This window comes from Falco cherrug, chromosome 4 (assembly GCF_023634085.1).
Source record: "Falco cherrug isolate bFalChe1 chromosome 4, bFalChe1.pri, whole genome shotgun sequence".
Lineage (NCBI taxonomy): Eukaryota > Metazoa > Chordata > Aves > Falconiformes > Falconidae > Falco > Falco cherrug.
In genome coordinates, this window is record NC_073700.1 from 57,878,454 (window position 1) to 57,899,536 (window position 21,083).

The window sequence follows — 21,083 nt, forward strand, 5'->3', positions numbered from 1 at the left end:
GCTTGAAGGTTTAACTTTAAATCCAACATCATCAGCAATACTATAAATTTCTGAATAATTTCCTTACATTTAATTGCAGGCAACCTAACAAAGTAAGAACAGTCCAGAATAACATTTTTTGGCAGTAACAAGGGTGCAATCCTGCTCAATGCAGAGTACCATACTGGACCTGTCATTTCAGGGGACAGGAAAGATCTTTCAACCTGCCCAGCTTTGTAGTCTAGATCTCTTCTGTAATTCATCTCACCTTAAAACAATCACATCAGAATAAACCCTCCGATGATTCCTCACACATCCAAACCAGTAAAAAGCTTAGTCCGATCATGTGACTTCTTAATGCTAACAGAGATGAATTTTACTGTTACTTGATTACAAACAAGCAAAAGCATGTGGTTTAGTGCTCAGTTCAATTAGAAGAACCATCACTGTATTCCCCCTACCCCAAGTTTCATCTTTTACTGATGTTACATTCTCCAAATGTTTTCAGACACTGCATCTAAGCCATGCACGCTCCCAGCATTTCTCCTGTGCTAGCAATGTTGCCCGTCTGTCCGGTGTTCAGCTGGTCCCAGGAACCAAACAGGCAAAAATAAGTTACAAAAACATCGTTAGTTTTCTGCTGGTTTAGCTTCCTTACACGGCTCACAAAAAGGACAAGCAAATGATACTGCTCAAAGGATGCAGCAAGTCTGTACCTTTTGACGGCAGCTTACCACCAGATCAGATCAGCGATACCAAACTGTCCTCAAAAGTCCAGTCTTTGAAGTTTAAACCAAACCCCAAAAAAGATACTGTCAGATCACCAACTTCCTGCTGTTCAGCAGCTACTTCACAAAGTTCTTTGTCAAAAGAATGTATAACCTCCCTACAATAGCTCCTTCCATCTTGCTCATGTTTTCTAAATATGTTTCAGATGTGAAAGCTACCTTTCTCTAAAGGTATTGACCTGCATGCCAGCCACTTGCAATACTGATTGCATTTGCTGCAGCCAAGGGCAGAGGTGCCTGTCATCCCTTATGTGGCTCTTCTCCAGCAGGTACCTCTGCTGAAGCTGAAGAGTTTATAAATGAGGAGTAGAAGTCTCCACAAAGTCTACTACATTTATATTTGAGCTAAAGAAGACTACACTTGGATTACTCTCTGGAATTATTAACTCATCCTTTGAAGAGTATAAGGGAATCTTGAATTGATATAAGGGACTACTCAAATACACCATTTTTGGCTGACATGAAAGATACATATAAGTTAAATAATCTTTTAGGGCACTTGACAAAAAAGGCAGTTAAGGCAGTGGAATGCAGTTCAGAAGAATTACTGAAGTGACAAGGAGAACAGGAGACCGCTTTAGATGCTGATGAGGTGAGGCTAAGCCTAGTTTTTGGACCACCCTATAGGGAGACACTACCTGGATGTTCCTCATGAATCATTTAAAGGTATTACCTAGTACACGAACAGCAACATGCTTCACACGGTATGTATTGTGATGCATTCAGAAAGAATCACTAAAATACTTAAGAATTGTATTTTCAGCATAATTTTACCTATTAAGAGTAGAGCATTCCCTGACGGAATTTATTTTTTTTTTTAAATAGAAGACTGCATCAATCACTTAAGTCAAATGTTGTCACTTCTCAGCTATTCCTCCTTACTGCTGCCATTTTAAGCACAACCTATGGAATAGGATGTTAGGCAATGTAAACACAAGTGACAACAGTCAGACCGTAGGTAAAGTTACATGAAAAACTTGGTAGTACTGAGGTTGAGGGTCATTATAGTATGGAAATCATTTTAAGGAAGTTACCAGTGTGCAACCACTTTTCATTTGCTTCCACCCCACCCCTTGCAAATCCCCAGGGAAAAAAAAAATAAAGTAAATAATTCAACAAGAAGAAAGGATAGTGCATAACACTACTGGCATCTGACAAGAATTTCACTATCATTTTTAAAACTTAATGTGAGCTTTGAGAAGCCTAACATCAGACTTCTGCTTCATCCAACTTTTCTTGTTCCGTTTAGCTAGTAAAACACAGTACATATGCTTTAATAGGTAGAGGGGGAATTGTGATTTGACAGGAACAAGAAAGGGATGTAAATGTTTGTATGAACATGCAAGCTAAAGAATTTCAGCAACTGACTGCCAATGGGAATTTTAAATTATAGTTATTTAAAGTCAACAGATCTCCAACTGATTGTGCAACTCAGCCATGTAACTAAAATATATGCATACATGTAACTAGTTTAACTTGTTTATTCCACACCATCACTCCAAGAACAGAGTAACCTTTCAGTGCATCCAAGTCTGTGTAGGCTAGCATTCTGCTTAACTCCACATACTGCTTTCAGAATAGCTCTATCATTGTTATGAGACAAAGATAACTATATAAACATGTGAACCACACATAGCTACGTACTTGGTTTTTAAATATAACAAACTTTCTCATGTAAATTAAAGACATCCTCCCCAAATGCTTCTTGGTTGTTATTTGCCATTTATATAGGGCTTTGATTACTACTGAAACATGTGCTTTCAAACAACCTGAACACAAATAAATACAATGATGAATATCAAGTATTTCCCTTCATACTTTTTATATCATATCTAGTTGTTAGCAAGTACTTTAAGCCTTCATCACACACTCATTATTCCTTAGTTGCAACACTAAGTAAGTCTAGTATCTAAAATGAAGGCTATCATTATGGTAAGCACCACACAAAGTGCAATAAACGGTAGAACTCATTAAGGAAATTCCTCGTGTTTATGCATGTATAACTGAAGCAGACAGATTATGTTACCTGCCCAAGCTCATAGGATCTTCATGGCTGAAGCTGGGAACTGAACCCAAGTATCCAGGCCATTCTATTGCCTTGCTCACAAAGTCATCTTTTCTTTCAAAGCCCCCGCCACAGTGAGTATACCCATGACTTATCTAAGCTTCCAACTTAAATAACAACAACAATCATCATCAATCTTTCAGTTTGATATTTCAGTCTCTGTACTCTATGGCCAATGATAAAAATATATATAGCTTAAAATCATACTTACCATTGGAGACTTGTAGTATCTATGCAGTATGTTAATGAAATCTGTAATTGTTAACATTCCTGTAACAAGTGATATATATAACATAAGTTCTTCAGATATATGCTTAACATAGAACTTCCAGTTATTTTCTCTATTTATAGTCACAATATATAACATCATAACCATTAAATCCACGTAACATACTATTTGTATTGGACTAATCAACAGTGTAATTCCAAAACTGTGTATATTCACTTTCATTCTGACACAATACTTCAAAATAAACACACATGTCTGAATTAATATTCAAAATTGTAACTTATGTGCTTCTCCTCTTTAAATCTGACTCAAAGAAAACCATGAATCCAGACTGCATCCACCCCCAAAAGCATGGAAAGAAAAGAGGGGGTTTAAAACATCTTTAAAGGTTGGAGATCTATGCTTGCCTTTCATTTTCTTATTGAATACGACACAATCCCATTATGTATTTGCCAAGTCAGGTAGATTCTCAGCCTCAAATGAATGAGCAGTATAATCCATTTTCTTGAATATTACTCATTAAAGAACTTCATTCAATTATTTCCATGGTAATCCTCAATGTCTGTATTGAAATGTGACTATTTTAAAAAACGAGATAATACATCCATAGCATATAGATTTTATCCACCAACACCAAACTAAATATAAAATGGATGATGAGTTTAGTTACCTGGAAACATTAATTTTTTTGAGCTTTCAAGTTCTAAATTTGAGGAGACGCAATTGCTCCACTGTTTAATACTCTTGCATCTAAACTAAAACAACTAAGAATTGGGGAAAGGAAAAATTAATCTGGAGGTCAGCTTTATAGTCATAGAGCTTAGTTACAGACAGAAAATGAAATATAAAAAAAGACACACAGCATTCCTATGATGCATTGAATGAACCTGCTGCTCATCCCCCCTTGGATTTAAAATATTTCAACAAATGCTTATAAAGTATCAAGTATTAATTTCCAAGAATCCTCAGTCTACATACCAGCTCACAAGAAGTACATATAACAGTATTTCTAACTGCCACTATGACCTTGTTTTCTAACTGCAACTGAGATGTTGCGGCAATTAATTACATGACTTTTTTAAAAGCAATACATTCATCTAATGTTGTTCCTCCCAATATGGGATGTATCTGTAGCATTCAACATCAGTTCTGGTATTTAAAGATTTCTCAATGCGACTTACTGACAATGTACAGAGAAAGACATGCTTGGTATCACATGCACATTAGGATACTGTAACATTAAATTCTTCTTTTTATAGTTCCTATTTTCAAATTTCCTGTTTGTGACCCTTATGTTCATTCTTAAATATGCAGTGAAATGCAAAGCGACCAAATTTCAGAACATCAGGACCTAAAGGAATCATCGTGATTCTCGAAGCACTATTTTCATAGTTTCAAAACAGTTTCAAAAACAAAGCACATAGTTTCAAAACTGTGCAAGCTGGCAACATTTCACTCTTCACAAGAGGGAAAAACAAACCCTCTTTGCCTGTGTATCTCTAGGATGTGAGATCCTGAATAATGTTAGAACTACTTACCTACAAAACTCTGTTTTTTACTTTCCCACAGTGGAGCTGCTCTCACACCGTTTGCCACCAAAGCAAAAAAGGCTTTTTTCACCTGTGAAAAGAATGAACAACTAAACAAATCTTTGGTCTTCATTTAGCATACCAGACACAGAAGGGTTTACCCAGTTACTAAGAAAAAATGCAGTATAAACAGGTAGCTGGTATTCAAAACAGAATAAACCCCACACACACCAAACAAAAAAAACCTTAAGCCTTTTACTTCTAAAGTGGTTAAAAAGCTTAGAAAAAAGCTTAGCAAAACTACATCTGGTTTTGTTTTATTATGTGAACATTTTCTGTGAAAGCCTCTCATGAAGAAGCAAGGTAATACAACTGAAAAGCTATGCTCGCTAACGTCCAATTTTATCCTGTTTGATATTATCCACAGAAGGTATACCCCCAAATCATGACATTGAATAAACCTGTAATGAAAATAATTATCACAATTGTCCAGTTTACAGATATAGCTTAATATTTGAAGACTGTGCTATATTCTAGTTAATGTTCACTATAGCAACAGTTGTCTTAAAAAAAAAAAAAAAAAGGACCGAAACAGTAGTAGTCTTATTTCCTCTCTAGCTCTTAAGACTCACGATTTATACAAATTAAAAGGGATTGTTTAATTACTTTAGATACAACTGGAAGTTAGAAGGACTAGCTAGCCTATTTTGCTGCTTAAGAAACGTAACAAAATCTTTTCTTTTTTTAAATGAATTAATCCTCCCTTATTTCTGAATCAGAGGTTATAAGGTTATAGTGTCATTCTCAAAAGAAAAGAAGAACTTTCCGGCAAACACTAGTTCTCCAAAGCATGAAGCAGCCAGGCTCTAGTACACCTCAAAATCCTGATCTCATTGTGATATGCTTGAGCATGTTTATTATTCCTGTCCTGCCCACATCTCTAAATAGCATTCACTTGAAAAACAAAATACAGAAGCAATAGTTTTTGTCCAGGTCTTGACCTGGCACAAAACCGGACATAGCCAATCTGTATATTCACATCCATAAAATTGGTCCTTGGTCCAAATAACACAGAAGTAGCAATTGCTTGACGATTGCAACCTGAACAGACCATGATTACATAGTGGTATCTTAAGAGTCTACTTTAAATTATGTCCCATGGGGCTCCTCTCCACAACATACTATTCAGGAATAAAAGGCTTTCACAGTCAGTGGAATCAGCATCCAAAAAGTAGGGGCAAACAAAAACGTAGCCAGAACCACCCCCCCACACAAACCAGTAAGTCTGCCATTGTCAGCTGCAACCTGCTTGGAAAAGTTTGCAAAGCCCTGCATAGGACAGCCAGTGTTACATGATATTTGACAAAACCTCCATTTACACTCTACTTAGTGTTACAAAGTAGCAGTTTAAATTTCTAAAAGTTAGTAGTTCTACTCTACACCAGAACACATCACCTCTGTCTACGCTTCAGTAGTTTACAGTGGATGTTTCAAATACATGGCATTATCCTACTGTAGATTAACTCCAAACTTTAAGATTAGACTTCTGAAAGCAATCCGTATTTCTTGCTACCTCTGTGCAGCACAACTGCTTTCTCCCTGACCATGAGAAGCACATCTACCCTCCCGACCTCAGCAGATGACAGTTCCCAAAGCTGCCTCCTGACTTTTATGGATGCTTCTGTCATATTACCAGTGAACAAAAATAACGATCTAACAACCCCCACCCCCCTAAACTGCATTAAAACTGAAGAAGTTGTATGGGGGGAAAAAAAATACCTGGGACCACAGATAAGATCGTAAAATACACACCACGGTATTTATCTAGAAAATGGTTAAACAGAAAAGTCCCAGAGGTATTTAGCCACCTCACTGACACAAGGAGGAGTCAGGTAAAACAAATATTACCAAATCCACCACAGGAGCATGCTAACTCATAGGGAAGGCTGAAACCACAAGAAAACCCTCCAGGCAGAGACATGAAGTGCTCCCACATAACAGCATCACACTTAGAATTAATGCAGCAAAAGCTAACAACAGCGAGCTATTTAGGGAGCAGACAGGAGACAGAAGTGAGTTCACACAGACTAACTCCACCTTGGGGCAAAAAGTAGTTCTAACCATTCTTCATCAAAAAATAGGACAGTACAGTCAAACTGCCTGAAGCTGAGAGCCTTCAGCTTTGATATCTTTCCATAATAATAGCTATCACATGAGTCAATGGTCACTGTCAACTTACATACCAAGTCTTCCACAACAGTAAGATGTTCAAGCTATATCAGAACAAGATATTAACAGCTCATCTGTTAAAGCCAGAGGGAAAACAGCTTTCTTCCAGAGAGTAAATCATCCAACGAAACTCAAGCAAGTTTACAAACTCTGTAACTGATAACCTGGAAAAGAAGCATGCCCACAGCAGAAAAGACATGGAGAATCAGCTACAGGACTTCAGGCAACCTCCAAATTCTTGCTGTTGCTGTGTCTGAGAAAGAAGCAGCAGCAAAGACCACCGCCTAGCACAATGTTCAGATGGGCAAGATGGTAAAACGAGGTATTATGTCAGGTTCAGAAATGATACTTCAAGAGAGACAATTCCAAGATATACTAAAGAAGCTGAACTTGTAGACAATCCAGAAGGAAAAGCAAGTTTCCTCAAAGGACCAGTTCTTGCCCTGCTTCCACTGATTTATTTGCAAGTTATTTGCCTCTAAGAATCTCAAGAATCTTCAGTTAGATGCCATATTGTCCAGCTTTAAAAGAGAGATTTTGGAAAAACTGAGGGCTGCTGAACAGAAGAAGCTACTGAGATAGCTCAGACTTAAATCCTTCATAAAAAGAGTTCAGCTTGGGTATTAGGATATTAAACATTTGATACAATAAATCACTGAAATTTCGTAAATACTTAAATCTCATCCATCTGGGCTGTCCTCCCAGACCACACCTTAAGTTACATTCCTGTTGTTTTCTTCAGTTTTACAGTAGAAAGCATGATACAGTTACCTTTTAAATAAAACAACAATGCCACCAGTTGTTAATGCTAATATTTGTCTCTTATTTATGTAAGGTAATTTCAAAGCAAAAAACCAACTACGTTCTTATTTGCTAAAACCGTTTGCAAGCACAAACATACATTCATCTGCTCATACTTCCCTTTAGTTTCTGTGGCTTACCAGTTTCAGTTGCCCAAAGTACTGCTTGATGGCCGGCCAAAGCACTGGGGTGTGGAGCTGGGCTTCTGCCCAGCACATTTAGATGTTTCATCAGGGTTCATGCAGAGAACACCCACAAGGACCTTCCTTTCAGATTACATAGTTTGTAGCCTTTGAAGATCTCTACCATGTCTCATCTTTGGGCTTCCACCAGCACTATTACTTCTCAGCCCTGCCAGCATTGCTCTTTCTCCCAACTTGAGTGTCAGCCTGGCCTGATCTTCACAAAACCATTCTCTGTCAGCCAGATCCTGTAGATTGTTGCTGTTCAACACCATATGCAAACATTCTTTAAACAAAGCACTTGTGTTCTTATTAACCACGCAGTGGTGCTAACAAACACAACAAACCATTAAAAATGGGATTTATCTGCCCAAATTCAGAGGTTGTTCTGATACATATGCTTAGCTTCCATATTTACTGCACCTCTTCACAGCCAACCAGGGCAAACGGGCATTTCTGTGGCATGACTCACCAGCCATAGACAGGGATTAAGTTGTATCCCATAGATGCCATGTCCTCCCCTCACTACTATAAGAAGTCTAGACATTTAGAATTAGATGAGGAATACCACTTCATGTGACTACTTGTCTTCTCCAACATTCTGCCCCTTAAGCTGAAAGGCCATACTAAAGCAAAGGAACACAGTAGCTGAAATCCTACAGGTATCATAGATCATGTCAACAACAGCTGCTATCACACTACAGCGAGCAAAACAGAAGGTTTTCTTACTACAGGAACTCATTACACCTACTGTGAATATGCTGAATAAAAGAACAGACTAATTTAGGTTAGTCAGGACTTCCAGAGGTCATCACTTCTGTAGACCATTCAAATGTTTCCACTGTAAGTCTTAAGGAGGACATAGCCTCTTCCAATATAACAGTCATTACCAAGAAAGGGAGAGTTAGACCCATACATAGGAAGTCCTGCTTTTCAGGTAGTAGAATGTTTGGAAAACCTTGTCCCTTATGGTCATTGAGGTCCAAAATTGCTTGATTACAGGGCAGTGACACCAGTAATGGTGGTAGCAGACAGAGGATTTTACCAGACTACAGAAGAAGGTTTTCCTCACTGACAATACTGAAAGGGACAGTCCTCATTATGCAATACCAGACCAGTAATCTTACAATTCCTTGCAGAAATGCTCTCCGATGTAAACATCTGTGAATGAGGGAAGCATCTGAAAGGAAAAGTGAGGATGAGCTTGTTGCCAAAAAGTCATTGTGTGCACACCCCTCTCCTTTTATTTTGTTTTACCTAACACTATGTTATGGAAACTTTAACTACATACATAAGTGACCAGTGGGTTTCAAACTTGTCTTCCAGGACTGCCCCATAAGGTAAGAAGGATGACTGCTACTGTTGCAATCACTTGTTTCATTTGGCTTGCGAAAAGGTTCTTGTCCTTGACAAGGTGCTGAGAGAGAAGAGCCGTGTCAGTTCCTAGCGCTAAACGGTCAGTGCTGAGTCCAGTAGATAATGCTGCTGTGCTGATACAGGACTTGGCACTATTGCCTCAATGCCAAACTTAACTTGGAAAAGCCGGAAGGCAACAGAACAAACATAATTATGGAACACCTTCAGATGTGCCAGTACCAAGCAAGAGGATGATACAAAGGACTAGTAGCATGGACAGTGTTAGAAGGTCTACCAGAACTTCTGTGCTATGGTTGTCATGCAAGGGCAAGATGATAAACGTGTACCTCTCTTGCCTCATCTTTCACTGTACTAACCAACACCAGGGCGTTAGCTTTACTTGCCTGAAAAGGCGCTAATTTAACCCCAAGTAATGTCTATTTTATCAGATCAGAATAGAAAGGAAGAAGGTCCTTTCATCTTTTGGCACAGAGCTCCAACAGAAGCAGTATCAGACCCAGGTGATACTTAGCACTTCCATCATCTCTGATTCCTGATAGATGGATGCTCAAAGGTGACCTCGAACATTCATCTTCATTTTCACTGGATAAGTTGACAAATTCCCAATGTTGTCTCATTATGATTTTTAAGGGCTACAAAATATAGAGGAACACAAGCCTCAAAACCGCCAGTCATGCGGACTACAGTAGCAAAACCAAATCTTTTAGGCAATCACTGAGAAACAGTAACCCTTCCTAGCATAACAAAATACAAAGTTTGATACGTAGTTGAAGGAAGTTTGTAAGAGGAAGGCATTCAGTCTTAGCAAATTGGTAAGAACAGCTGAAGTACCACCACAGAAGGTCAAACTCATATACCCACATACTCGCATGTTCCAGGTATGAAATTGCAAGGCACGGAGTGGCTTCTCAATGGGTCCCTGGTAAAGCGGAAAAAGTTTCCCATTTTCAAAGGGTAACAGCATATACATCTTCACAATTTGAGCAAATATGACAAAGTCACTCTAGAATAGTCTCTGTTCTCACCGCTAGAGTAAAAAGGCACAGAAGTTACCCCAAGACTTCTCTCTTAGAGGCTAAACACTTGCATTTCAATAGTTCTTACAAAGTAAGACTACCAGGAGTAGCACAACTGGTCTTTGTTGTGCCAGGCAAACCATCAGCCCTCTGCTGTGACCTTTGTATTGCATAAAAACTGGGCAGCCCACACTTTACTCCCTTGGTCTAAACGTGTTTATGAGCTGATGACTCTCAAACGCTTTTGATGTGAAAATGTAAGGAATGAGGCAACAGTTACTAGCCCAATATAAACAAGACCATATTTCTATAAGCAGCATGGCAAGCTCTCTGGCTGCCCAAATCCTGGCAGATCTCCAAGAGAGGGGAAAAAAACCTGAAGAGTCACAACTACAGTGTATGAGGGAGAGGTAAGCCTGATGATCTAGCTGCAATAAGACAAGTTTATAACATGCCTGCTCTGCTACTCCCTCACATCAGTAGGATTTCAGGTAGTGCTTCTTCTGCATCAGAGGCTGTAAGGCAGATCTCATACAAGGAATTAATCACTGGTTTTGTGTACTTGTCTGACAACTTCAGCCAGCAAAGAGGCAAAACAACGTAACTAACTACTTGAGTGATACTAACACAGTGTCAAAGAGGGTACAAGTCCACCCTCAGGTCCATCAAGTTATAGTATTTTCTTATCTGAAAAATACTCTTCAACAATGACTGGAAGTGCTCACACTGTTTTTTTGCCCCTTATTCACGCTCAGCTTCTACTGAAAGGCTTCACATCCCAGGTAATGCAATACAGTCCACGGGACGAGGCTAACCACTCAATTTTCACCTGGACAGTGGCTTGTGATACAGTATTTGGGAACATAGAAAAAAACACAATACTAAGTCAAAAATACAACTTTGCCACAGAAAGCTCTTTGGCCAACCCTCCTCTTCTACACTGTCAGCATCACCTTCAAAGATTTATTTCTATGGCCTGGAAAATCTGGTGAACTAAATTGGAATCAAGGAATCCAGCATTCATCCCCAGATCTCATGATTACCACCTTGATAATAAGAAAGCAGTACAAGCTAAATATTTTCCAAATACGTCATGCACTTTTGCTTTGAAGCAATTCACACCCAGATGGCAATGACAATTAAACACCTTCAAATGAGAAGGTAATTTTTCCAAAATGCAAGATCTAAATTTCAGGGAGGTGGACCAATTTTCCAGAGAATCTCCACATCAGCTTTCTAAGCAGTCAAGAGGAAACTAAAAAAACCCGTTTCTCCTAACTCGTAATCTAGGGATGATACCTACTATCAGAAAACAGTTCAAGTTTTCACAGGAATTGCCTTTTTTTTTTTTTTAAGGGGATCATTAATTGTTCTGTCTTTATGTTTCCCAAACAGTGGCCATCAAAATATCAGGAAGGATATTAAACATTAGCTTGTGATTCCATTTCCTCTTCTTCAAATAAAGCTGTAATGTCCAATTCAGATATCTTTTCAAGTTACAGAAAACTGCAGTCCTGTAAAGGAGCTATGCTGAAAAGTTAAAAACCTCTTTTGTAGTACATACATATAAATTCAGTGTTTCCATAGATTGGCTTGTCTGGAGGGACTAAACCGGTATGCAAGACTAAACCAACCACTTCAACATGATGACTGCTGCATTCAAATTTAATTTTCCAATTATTTTTTTCTTTGGTCTATGAATTTGGTAGAAGCATTTCCTCCTTGAAGGACTATGCCTTTGAAAAAAAAAAAAGGCTACTTGAGAACTGAACAATAAAAACTTTTGCCTAGGGCAAGGACCAAGCAGGTCTAGAAGAGAAGAATTTCCTCCTTTATCTTATCACATCCTCAAGTAGAGTAAAATTGGACAAACCTGTTATTAACTGAAAAGACACCTTCGCTTTAACATCTGAAAAATCCCAGCCCATTATCAACCACAAGTAGCTCCTCTAGCTTACATGAAACCAGATCAAAATTCAGTTCTCTTCTCCATTCACAGGAGATGGAAAGGGAACACTCCTGGTAGGTGATATACTACTAATGCCCATAGAGTGCTTAGTAAAAGTTAAGAGCTGATGGAGTAATACCCTTCAGACCCAAGCCAAGCCCCAAAAATAACAGGTAGTGTCTTATCCCCAAGTATGAAGACACATGTTCTAGATTTCTCCCTAGACCGCAGGTACTACGTCCACCTGCAAAAGTCGCCCCCACACCACATCCACACGAAAAGGTCCCAGTCCAACTGAAGACACCAAACTGAGACCTCAACTGATACTCTATGCCAACAGGCCCACACTGTAGCTAGCAATTAAGGGCTCTCCTTCTACCTCTAACATCACATACATCCTGATTTCATCAGGACCTTTTCCAGATAGCCTCTGGTTCATGATTACAGCCAACTCTTATTATTTCATCTCAATAAGGTCCTCTGCTGCTACTTACTTCCATCTGCTGTTTGAGAGAAACCTAACCATTCCAGTAAAAAAAAAAAAGCAGCACAGCTGGTTTGGAGCAGGGGAGGGAGGTGGGGTGGGGGCAGAAAAGGGAATTAAAAAAAATAAAATAAATCAATCACTTCAGACCAGAATTTCTGCTACTCAATTTCATGCCACAATGGGCTAAGGGTAAGACATTAGGGTAAGCCTCATAGGCAGAGCCATTGGGACCAACTGCACTGGGAAGGGTACAGAAATTCTTTCTGTAAGATTAAGATCTTACCAGAAAAAGTGGTAGTGGGGTGGTGAAGGCAAGAAGAGTGATGCATGACTTTACTCAGCCAAGCACAAACACCTTACCTATCCCCTGTGCAGACCACGAAATTTCTGCCTAATTGGTACATATTATCTTCTGCCAAGATCCAGGAATGAATGCTTCCTATTGTTTTTAAGAGCTGCAGGAATTGCGCTCCTCTGTTTGCCACGTGCAAGCAACAGGAGCAGCTCTGAAAAAAACCCAAGAGTCTTCCCATATTATGCTACTGATTCCAGCCTGATCTCAGTGGAGGAAGATTTTATGTGGCCTGCTCAACTGCCTCAGCCCACATGCCAGTTAGAAGCTAAATTACATTATTCTCTTAAGTTCTGTGGGACAGGTAAGCAGGGAGGGATATGCACAGTCCTCAGAAATGCAGACAGTATATTAATTTAAAATTTAGCAACTTTGACATAAAAAAACCTCAAAGCCCATTAAGGAGCAGACAGTCAATCCTTTTGTAAAGCTGAGAGAACTCTGTTGTGACAGCAGACATGGAGTCTGCTGTGTGCTTCTGGAAGCAAAAGATTCTAGAGCATTCTTCCTGGAAGCCTGGTCTATCTTATTACCGTGTTGGCAACACCCCAGTCAAGAATGACCTGGAAAGAACAAGAATAATAATTCCATTAACTGAACAGTCAGCAGAAGGAAGAGAAATATGAATCCTCTTCCACTCTTCTAATATGAACTCCACTGCATGCTCTGCCAAAGTTAGAAGTTACACTTACTTCCAGCTTGATAAACCACTAAAGAAGTTTCCAGAAGATTGTTCCAAATATCTTTCTAGTTTTGTGGTTGGAAAATAAGTATTTGAGCTCTTACTAGCATGTGACAGTTACTGACAAAGCCTACACTAATCAGGTCCATTACCAACTTAGATAATTTCATTAATCAGAAAGGCTCATCTACCCTTCAAGTCATGCAATTGTCCCAGATTTCTTGAGGATGTAAGAGGAGAGAGTCTTCAGGATTCTGAAAGCTTTTTTTTGATGGCTGTTTCTACATTAACGTCATTTTTTTAGTTTATGATTAGTGCTGGACAAATACTTTAAAAAAGCTTCAAGGCCAGGGTGAGCAAAAGCCACATATGTTTTAGTATTAAAACACAAATTTACTTTTAACAGGGAAGAATATAATTTAGCCAAAGGTTAGACAGAGCTTTTCACCTCACGAGTTTATACAAACTTCACAAGACACTGACACAGCCACTACATCTGATAACGCACCAATCCTGGGACTGCAGATGGCTGCTTGACACAGAGCAGGGAAGTCCCTGTCTTATACCTACCTCTTACATTCCTCTTGAAGGATTAGTTGCTCTGCACTACAAAATAAGCTAATCCTTCTCATCTTTATGTAGGCTAGGCAAAGACAAAACAAATGAATAAATTTGTTTGAAGGTCAGACAAAAATCTGGCCTTAAGTAAGCTTATGGAATGAAGCTTCAGAGACTGCTCTAAGCTAGGTAAGAACCATTTATTTCCTTCAGCATGGGGGGGAAATGTATTGGTTTCTAAAGAAAACGTCACAAAGTCAAGCGTATGCAGTAACAAGGAAAAAAACCCATCACATTAGTAGATGATGTCAGACAAAAGTAATCCAATGACAGAATGTAAACAGTGCTATATTTTGTTGACATTTGAACTTAACACAGGAATTACTAAAATTCTTATTTTCCTTCAAAGCATTAGTATCAGCTTCAAAGGAAAAGAGAAGATCAGATTCCTGTGTCACAGTATGCACCTGATACAAGTTAAAACCAACACAGAAAGTAAAGGCAGATCTGGATGTCACCTTATTTCCCCAGGTCACTGCCACATTAAATGCATTAACACTTGCAGAGTACTCCAATACTGTGCTGAAGACACAAGCTGGTAACCAGTAAACCTGCATTCAGCTCAGTAGTGTTTTCCTGGAGTCTATTATAATAATCCAGATCCATTTATTGAATAATTAGAATGAAGAACAGCAAATGAATGCTCATTCAGAGTAGCCCTTCAGGGGACAACCCTCCTAACTCCCTCAAAGCAGGGGGCTGTGAAGCATTTGTTCTCCTGTCGTTTGCATCTTGGGAGATATGCAAGATATTAGAAAGACAGTTTATCCACACACTGTTGCAACTTGCCCAGTTTCCCCACCATCCACAGAGTCAAATTACCAAACTTCACAGGATAGCTCATAATATCTAATTGTCTCTTGACTCCCTTCCTGGTCAGATCGGAATTTTAGAAGTTTCCTTAATGTGCGTCAGGCAAAGATAGCATCTTCTCTGGGAATGGAAAAGCCTGAAGCTTGTCACAAACGAGGAGTACTTGTGGGTCATAGGCAGGGAAAAGCCACAGCCCTGGAGTTCAGTATGATTCTATAGATATTTATGAGGAGCAAATACTTAAGGCTACATCTGTATTAATAAAGTAAAAGGGTGAAAGAACAGTTCACTGTCAAGTCTAAATTTAGAGAACTGTGCCAGCTAGCATTCTCCCAGGCAGTATCTGCCACTTCTCAGGGTTCACTGCAGGCTAGGGGCAGTTTCAGACAGGCAGACTACATGCAGATACCCTGTTTTGAGGGAAATAGAAGCCAAGCTGTACTAGGGCAAACTGAGCTGTGCCAGTGGACCTCAAGCAGGTAAACAGACCTTGGCTCCGTACATTTATTTATTTAGTACAGATGTTGCTCAAGCCTGTACCAAGTGGCACATTCTCTGGCTGAAGCACAACACAGTCTTCCCTTACAGGATGTGCTGCCTGACGGGAGCACATGGGATATAGCACTGCTTTCACAACAGCTGAGCGTAGGTGCCAGCTGCACAGGTGTATTCCTGACATGCAGGACCAGAGCGGTGTGCTAGCACTAGAAGCAGCCAGAAGTTTGGTAGCTGCTGGAATTGAGAGGCCCCCATGCCTTCTGACTGACAATTAAGCAGGGCTGAGGCGGCAGTCAGCCCATGCCTTTATTAGCTACTATTTCTACTGTTTAAGGCCTTGCCTCTGTTTCCAAAGCAACGGCACCTTACCATCTTCTCTTTTACTCTGGGTTAAAACAAGATTCCTTACAAATCTCTACACTAAATCACTCAAAGACACCAAGACTAAACATTTACTTTTATGAATAGATGCTGCTTGAGCTGTATGACTTATGCCACATTATATAAGTTCACATCTCCAGTTTTCCCACAGCTAATAACAGTTTTAGAATACTTTCCACAGTATCTCATAAATAATCTTCCAGGGTAGAAATACGCGATGTGTGCTGTGACTGCTGACCAGTAGAGGGAGACGGGATACTGCAGTCAAATAAAAATCCAACGGCAGAATCTTTCAAAGGTTGCCATTGGAACACATAACCGCTCCATTTTTATTTCCTCTTCCATTGATTGCTACTAGCTTATACTAACGGAGGCAAAAAGCGAGCCTGTATATATTCCGTTTTAGCTCTAGCATTAAGAACCTGAATTCAAATCTTTGGAGAATCTTTTCAAGGCACCAGGCTTTTTTTTTTTTTTTTTTTTTTTTATTAGGAGAAACAGTGATGTGGGTAGGGGTGAAACAGATCCAAGAAAGCCAAGTATCTGCATAATCCTCTCTGTTTGAAAGAATTCACAGACACTGCATGTTCCACAAAGCTGCGTACCACGTTCTCAAAATAAAAGCTGATACAAAGTCCTGAAGTACTGGAAAATAAGTAATTTATATTTTAAAAATTAAAACACAAAAAACATTTTGGAAGTGTTTGTTTGACTACCCTTACTAGGTATGTTCTCCACCATTTACTTATTCAGCTGTTTAAAGAAAAGCTGTTCTATTTTTATATTCCAGATACATGTATGTGCACCAGCCACACTGATCAAACTGAAGAAACAAAATGTTTCGAAGATACTGAAGGTGTAATATTAATACAAGGTGCTAGGAAAAGAACTACAAAGGGAAATACTGAAGAGAAGTATTTAGAAGACCTCCTAGCAGTACAGCCCAGGATGAGCATTCGGATCAACCTGCTTTATGTTTTCTTGAATAAGCCCATAGTTTCCTAGTTTTGCAGAACTTGAAAAGTTGGAAGAGAGTGCCAGTGCTGGAAGAGGGCTACTGCTTTATAATAATATTACATTTATTATAAATTAAGTGCTATGCAAATTGGGATTAAAGGAATGGTGCAGAGTCCAAAAAATGCAGTTTGGAGAAAAAATCCCAAACTACCTCAGTAATCCAGGTTCAAAACACGGTCCACATTTGTCATATACTAGAGTCTGAATGAGTAACTACAGACTCCTCTTCTACCATCACTGCTTTCAAATAGCTGGAGAAGCAGACTGAGAAATTACCCCATGATCATAAATCAAAGCATGCCTTGTTCTCCAGCTGCAACCCATGACCATCATTAGGGATCCCAAATAAACCAGGGATTTTGGTGGAGTGTTGTTGAAAGTTTTTTCCATTACCATGAAGCTACCCGTTTTCCTTTACAGTAAAAATTCACAAGGTTCATTCTCTCACACTCTGATTCTGCAAGTACTACCTCACACTGGCTTACCAACTGGAGACGAAACTCCAACTTCTTTACGTTAATAGCATTATCTCAACACAGCTCCAGCAATGAAAACTGGTTATCCAACATGATTTTATTTAATTCACAGAGATCTGGGGAATCCAAAAGGAACGAGTGACCTGCCTCCATGGCCCCAGGATTAACTGGTTCGTGGAAGAAAATTCATCTTTCCAACTGTGACTGACTGAGCTCAAGCCTTTACCCGGGTGATCACTGACAGCTGAGAACTCAACAGGTTGTGGGTCATGCCAACAAGCTGCAGGTACCAACTCCCACCAGATTATCTCATAGTGTAAGAATAAATATCCCCTGGAACCAAAAGGAAGCTAATAGTCTTTGAGAAGAGCTGAAAGAATGACAGTAAACACCATCACAAATTTGACCTTTCAGGTCAGAGGTCTGAATTCCTTAGTCCAGATTTGACAGTCATGCTCTTTTGGCCAGAAGGAAAAACCGCAGAACTTTTCCCCTCCAAGGTGGTGAAAAAGTCAACACTATCAACCTTCCAAAAAAGCAAGCTTCTGAGACACAGAGAAAGAATTCTCTGAAAAGGAATGTTGCAAAAAGTATTTGTTAGTATTGTATCTAAATATAATGGATACTCTTCATTAGAGCTTACAGTGCTTGCACAATCAGAGTCCATGTGACTGGTGAAATGCAAGAGCAGATGCAATTGGAAGACTAAATCAGTCAAGAAGTGGTATATATAAAGAAAATCAGTAATGTGAACATCTTAGAACTGATGTGTCTGTACTCAAAAGCTCTTCCACTAAGACTACACACTACCTTTTTCCATCTCTAATCACAGATCAGGTGTCTTTTCACTACAAAATCCGGTGTCCAATAAAGCACATGGAAGAACTCTAGGGAAATAAAAGTGATTGTTCCATTGATACAAAGGTGCTTAAAGATAAAAAGTTTCCAGAAGAAGTCTGGTTTTCTGGGTAAAGGAGCAAATAATCTGACATGAGACACTGATGACCAGCTGTTACATTCAGCATTACCTTCTTGGCTACCAAATCAGCAGCAGGAGGTCCTTTGGCGCACGGGCAGAAACTTAACCACAGCCCTGCTTAAGTTTTAACACAATACTAGTACTGGCTAGGATACTTACCTTGAAGGACCCAGCCAAAGTATTTGGCAACACATTGAAGCCTCAGTGCACTCAGTCTAAACAGGGTCAAGAGATGAAGGAAACTCCCTCACTAGTGAGATGCCTGGATAATCGAAAAAGTCCACTGCTGAAGTTGCTTTTTTTGTAGTGAGCAATAACTGAAGCTCCAGTGCTTTTAGCCATGCTGCAGAACTTAAGGATGCTGTTGGTCATTGTATAAACAGACTAATAGGTGTGCAGTGCTCTTGATCCACCCCATTCCTTTGCCTTGCTGCGCAATGCAGGCTTTCCAACTTTTAGCTCACAGCACCCAATCTACCACTATATACCACTACCTGATACGCAAGATGGTTCTGTGAATATTTTGGCACTAGGTAGCTATTTATTACATGGCTGTCTCTGACTGTGGAAAGCTGAAGTATAATTGAGTACATTCCAGACCAAAATTACTTCATGGGCTTAGTTAAGCCAGAATTGGGGCATTTTAAAAAAAAAAAACAAAACACCGAAAAAACAAAAACCAAAGCAAGCCAAAAAACACCAACTGCAAAATCCAGGAAACAAAAAGAAAGCCACAGCTTTCTACCACACTGCAGAACAGATTAGTCTCTCTCTATAGCAGGCAGCTAATGCCTTCTTTTGGCAAACAAACTCTTCAGACAGAGCCAAGAGTCTAGCAGATGATTTACTGATTAAAAGCAAAATGAGAAACTGAAAACAAAATTTTTCTGGAGAATATAATAATTTGCAGAATTAAGCCATCCATTTTAGTCCTAAATTGTCTTACTAGTATACTGGGAACAGTCTCAAAACACCTGGATACTCTTTAGCTGTTGCACAGGGACCTTTACACAAAATGTCTTTAAGTAAATTTTGATAGCCATGAAGAAGCCAATGTAAGTTTGGGCTCATCTGAAAGCTTTTTAGATAGTGATTCCAACTGAAAATCAAATTATATCCTCTCTTTCTCTTTTGCTAGTAAGTCTTCCCCCAGCTCCTCCTCTAATATAACACAAAAGATACAGTTTAAGCAATATGGTTTTGTACAGTCAAAGTGCAGCATTACAGGAGAATCTCTCTCCAAGAGATCAAGTTTAACACTCAGGAAATACTCATTTAAAAAATAATTAACTGCAAGCAAAGGCAGACTGAAAGCAGAATACTCACTTGTAGCGTAGTGTCGAAAACAACAAGCTTAGAACTTGTTGGAACAATATCGTAACACTTGTGTGACCTCATGAATCGCACATAAATGTCACTTTCCGATTCTTCAAGTGCTGTAAGTAAAAACATTATGTTGTTTTATTTAAGTAACCTTAAAAAAAAAGTAAAACACATGCCACATCAACTAAACACCACTGCAGATGGATAACCCTAAAGCAAAACTCAAATACACACTTTCAGATCTGGACAGACAGTCATAGTTTTGCGCTCTGCATTTCAGACTCATCTTTCCTTTCAAATTGAATCGAATAAAGACAAAATGCATTGTTCTTCCTTGATGAGAAAAGACTTCTGCACTGAAGCTTTATAGCTAAAAAAAAATACCTTGGTTTTCTAACAGCAAACTATTGGACTATGCATCTGAACTCTAGTTATGTACAGAAGAAAACAGTTTAAAACTCAAGCAGTGTCAGGCTTAACTCAAGCTCCTTAAATTAGTATTTCTCTAATTTCATCTCTCTCCAGTCCACTTTTCACATAGTAATTTTGTATTTTCTAAAGAGACAGCAGGCAAATTATGTAATCAGTTCCATTCTCTTCAGGCTACTTCACATACAGCATCATGAAATCAACACTTTATAAATAAACTTTTTTTTTTTTTAATATAAACCCACTTGGCTGGAATGGTTTTAGTGTGGCATGTCTGCAGCAAGGACATGCAATCCAGTCCATACTAATTTAAATTTACTTAGCGTTTGTCAGAGTTCAGATGCATATATTCTTTAGATCTACTCAGGTATGTTAACTTTTTTTTTTTTTTTTTAAAGCAGTCTGGCCCTCCATTCTTTACAGCAGGTAATTAAAACCTGGTCATGGTTAACCCCTGCATCAGATATGCACCCTTTAGACCCTGTAATAATGCACAGAAACTTGGTCATATGTTAAAACTTCTGAAGCATGGAGAAAAAAGAAAACAAACAAAAAAACCCCTTGAAATACCTACTCATCATTGAAGAACTGGATTTGCTCGAAATTAATCATCTAGCACTGGAAAAATAATTTGTCACTTCCACAAAGTGACTCAGCACAGCTTCTTTAGTCCAATCCTACAGAAGCAAAGCTGGACCTCCCCTGCAAGAGGCTACTCCATGACAAAGGCAGCCTCTTTTACGTACTAAGCAAGTCTTTAATCTCCAGCTCTCATTACTCTTAAAAAAAAAAGTGCTTTTTCTCCACTGAAACACAAGGAATGTGAAATAAAAGTTCCATAGGAATACGGAAGAGAGTTGACTGAGGAGGAAGCAGAAGGAAAAA

General features: G+C 39.0%; 1 protein-coding gene across 6 annotated transcripts in view; it reads right to left on the reverse strand.

The window, feature by feature from the left end:
• The window catches only part of PRKAG2 (protein kinase AMP-activated non-catalytic subunit gamma 2), a 223,847-nt gene that overhangs the window by 13,220 nt on the left and 189,544 nt on the right, over positions 1 to 21,083 (reverse strand). For 3 of the 6 annotated variants that reach the window (XM_055708910.1, XM_055708912.1, XM_055708914.1), the window contains 4 exons: positions 19,773 to 19,882; positions 13,516 to 13,545; positions 4,600 to 4,681; positions 3,044 to 3,102 (listed from right to left, as the gene is read on the reverse strand). In XM_055708910.1, coding sequence (XP_055564885.1) covers positions 3,044 to 3,102; positions 4,600 to 4,681; positions 13,516 to 13,545; positions 19,773 to 19,882 — 281 coding nt within the window. The remainder of the gene's footprint in view (positions 1 to 3,043; positions 3,103 to 4,599; positions 4,682 to 13,515; positions 13,546 to 19,772; positions 19,883 to 21,083) is intronic. The other 3 variants (XM_055708911.1, XM_055708913.1, XM_055708915.1) reach the window with 1 other exon arrangement.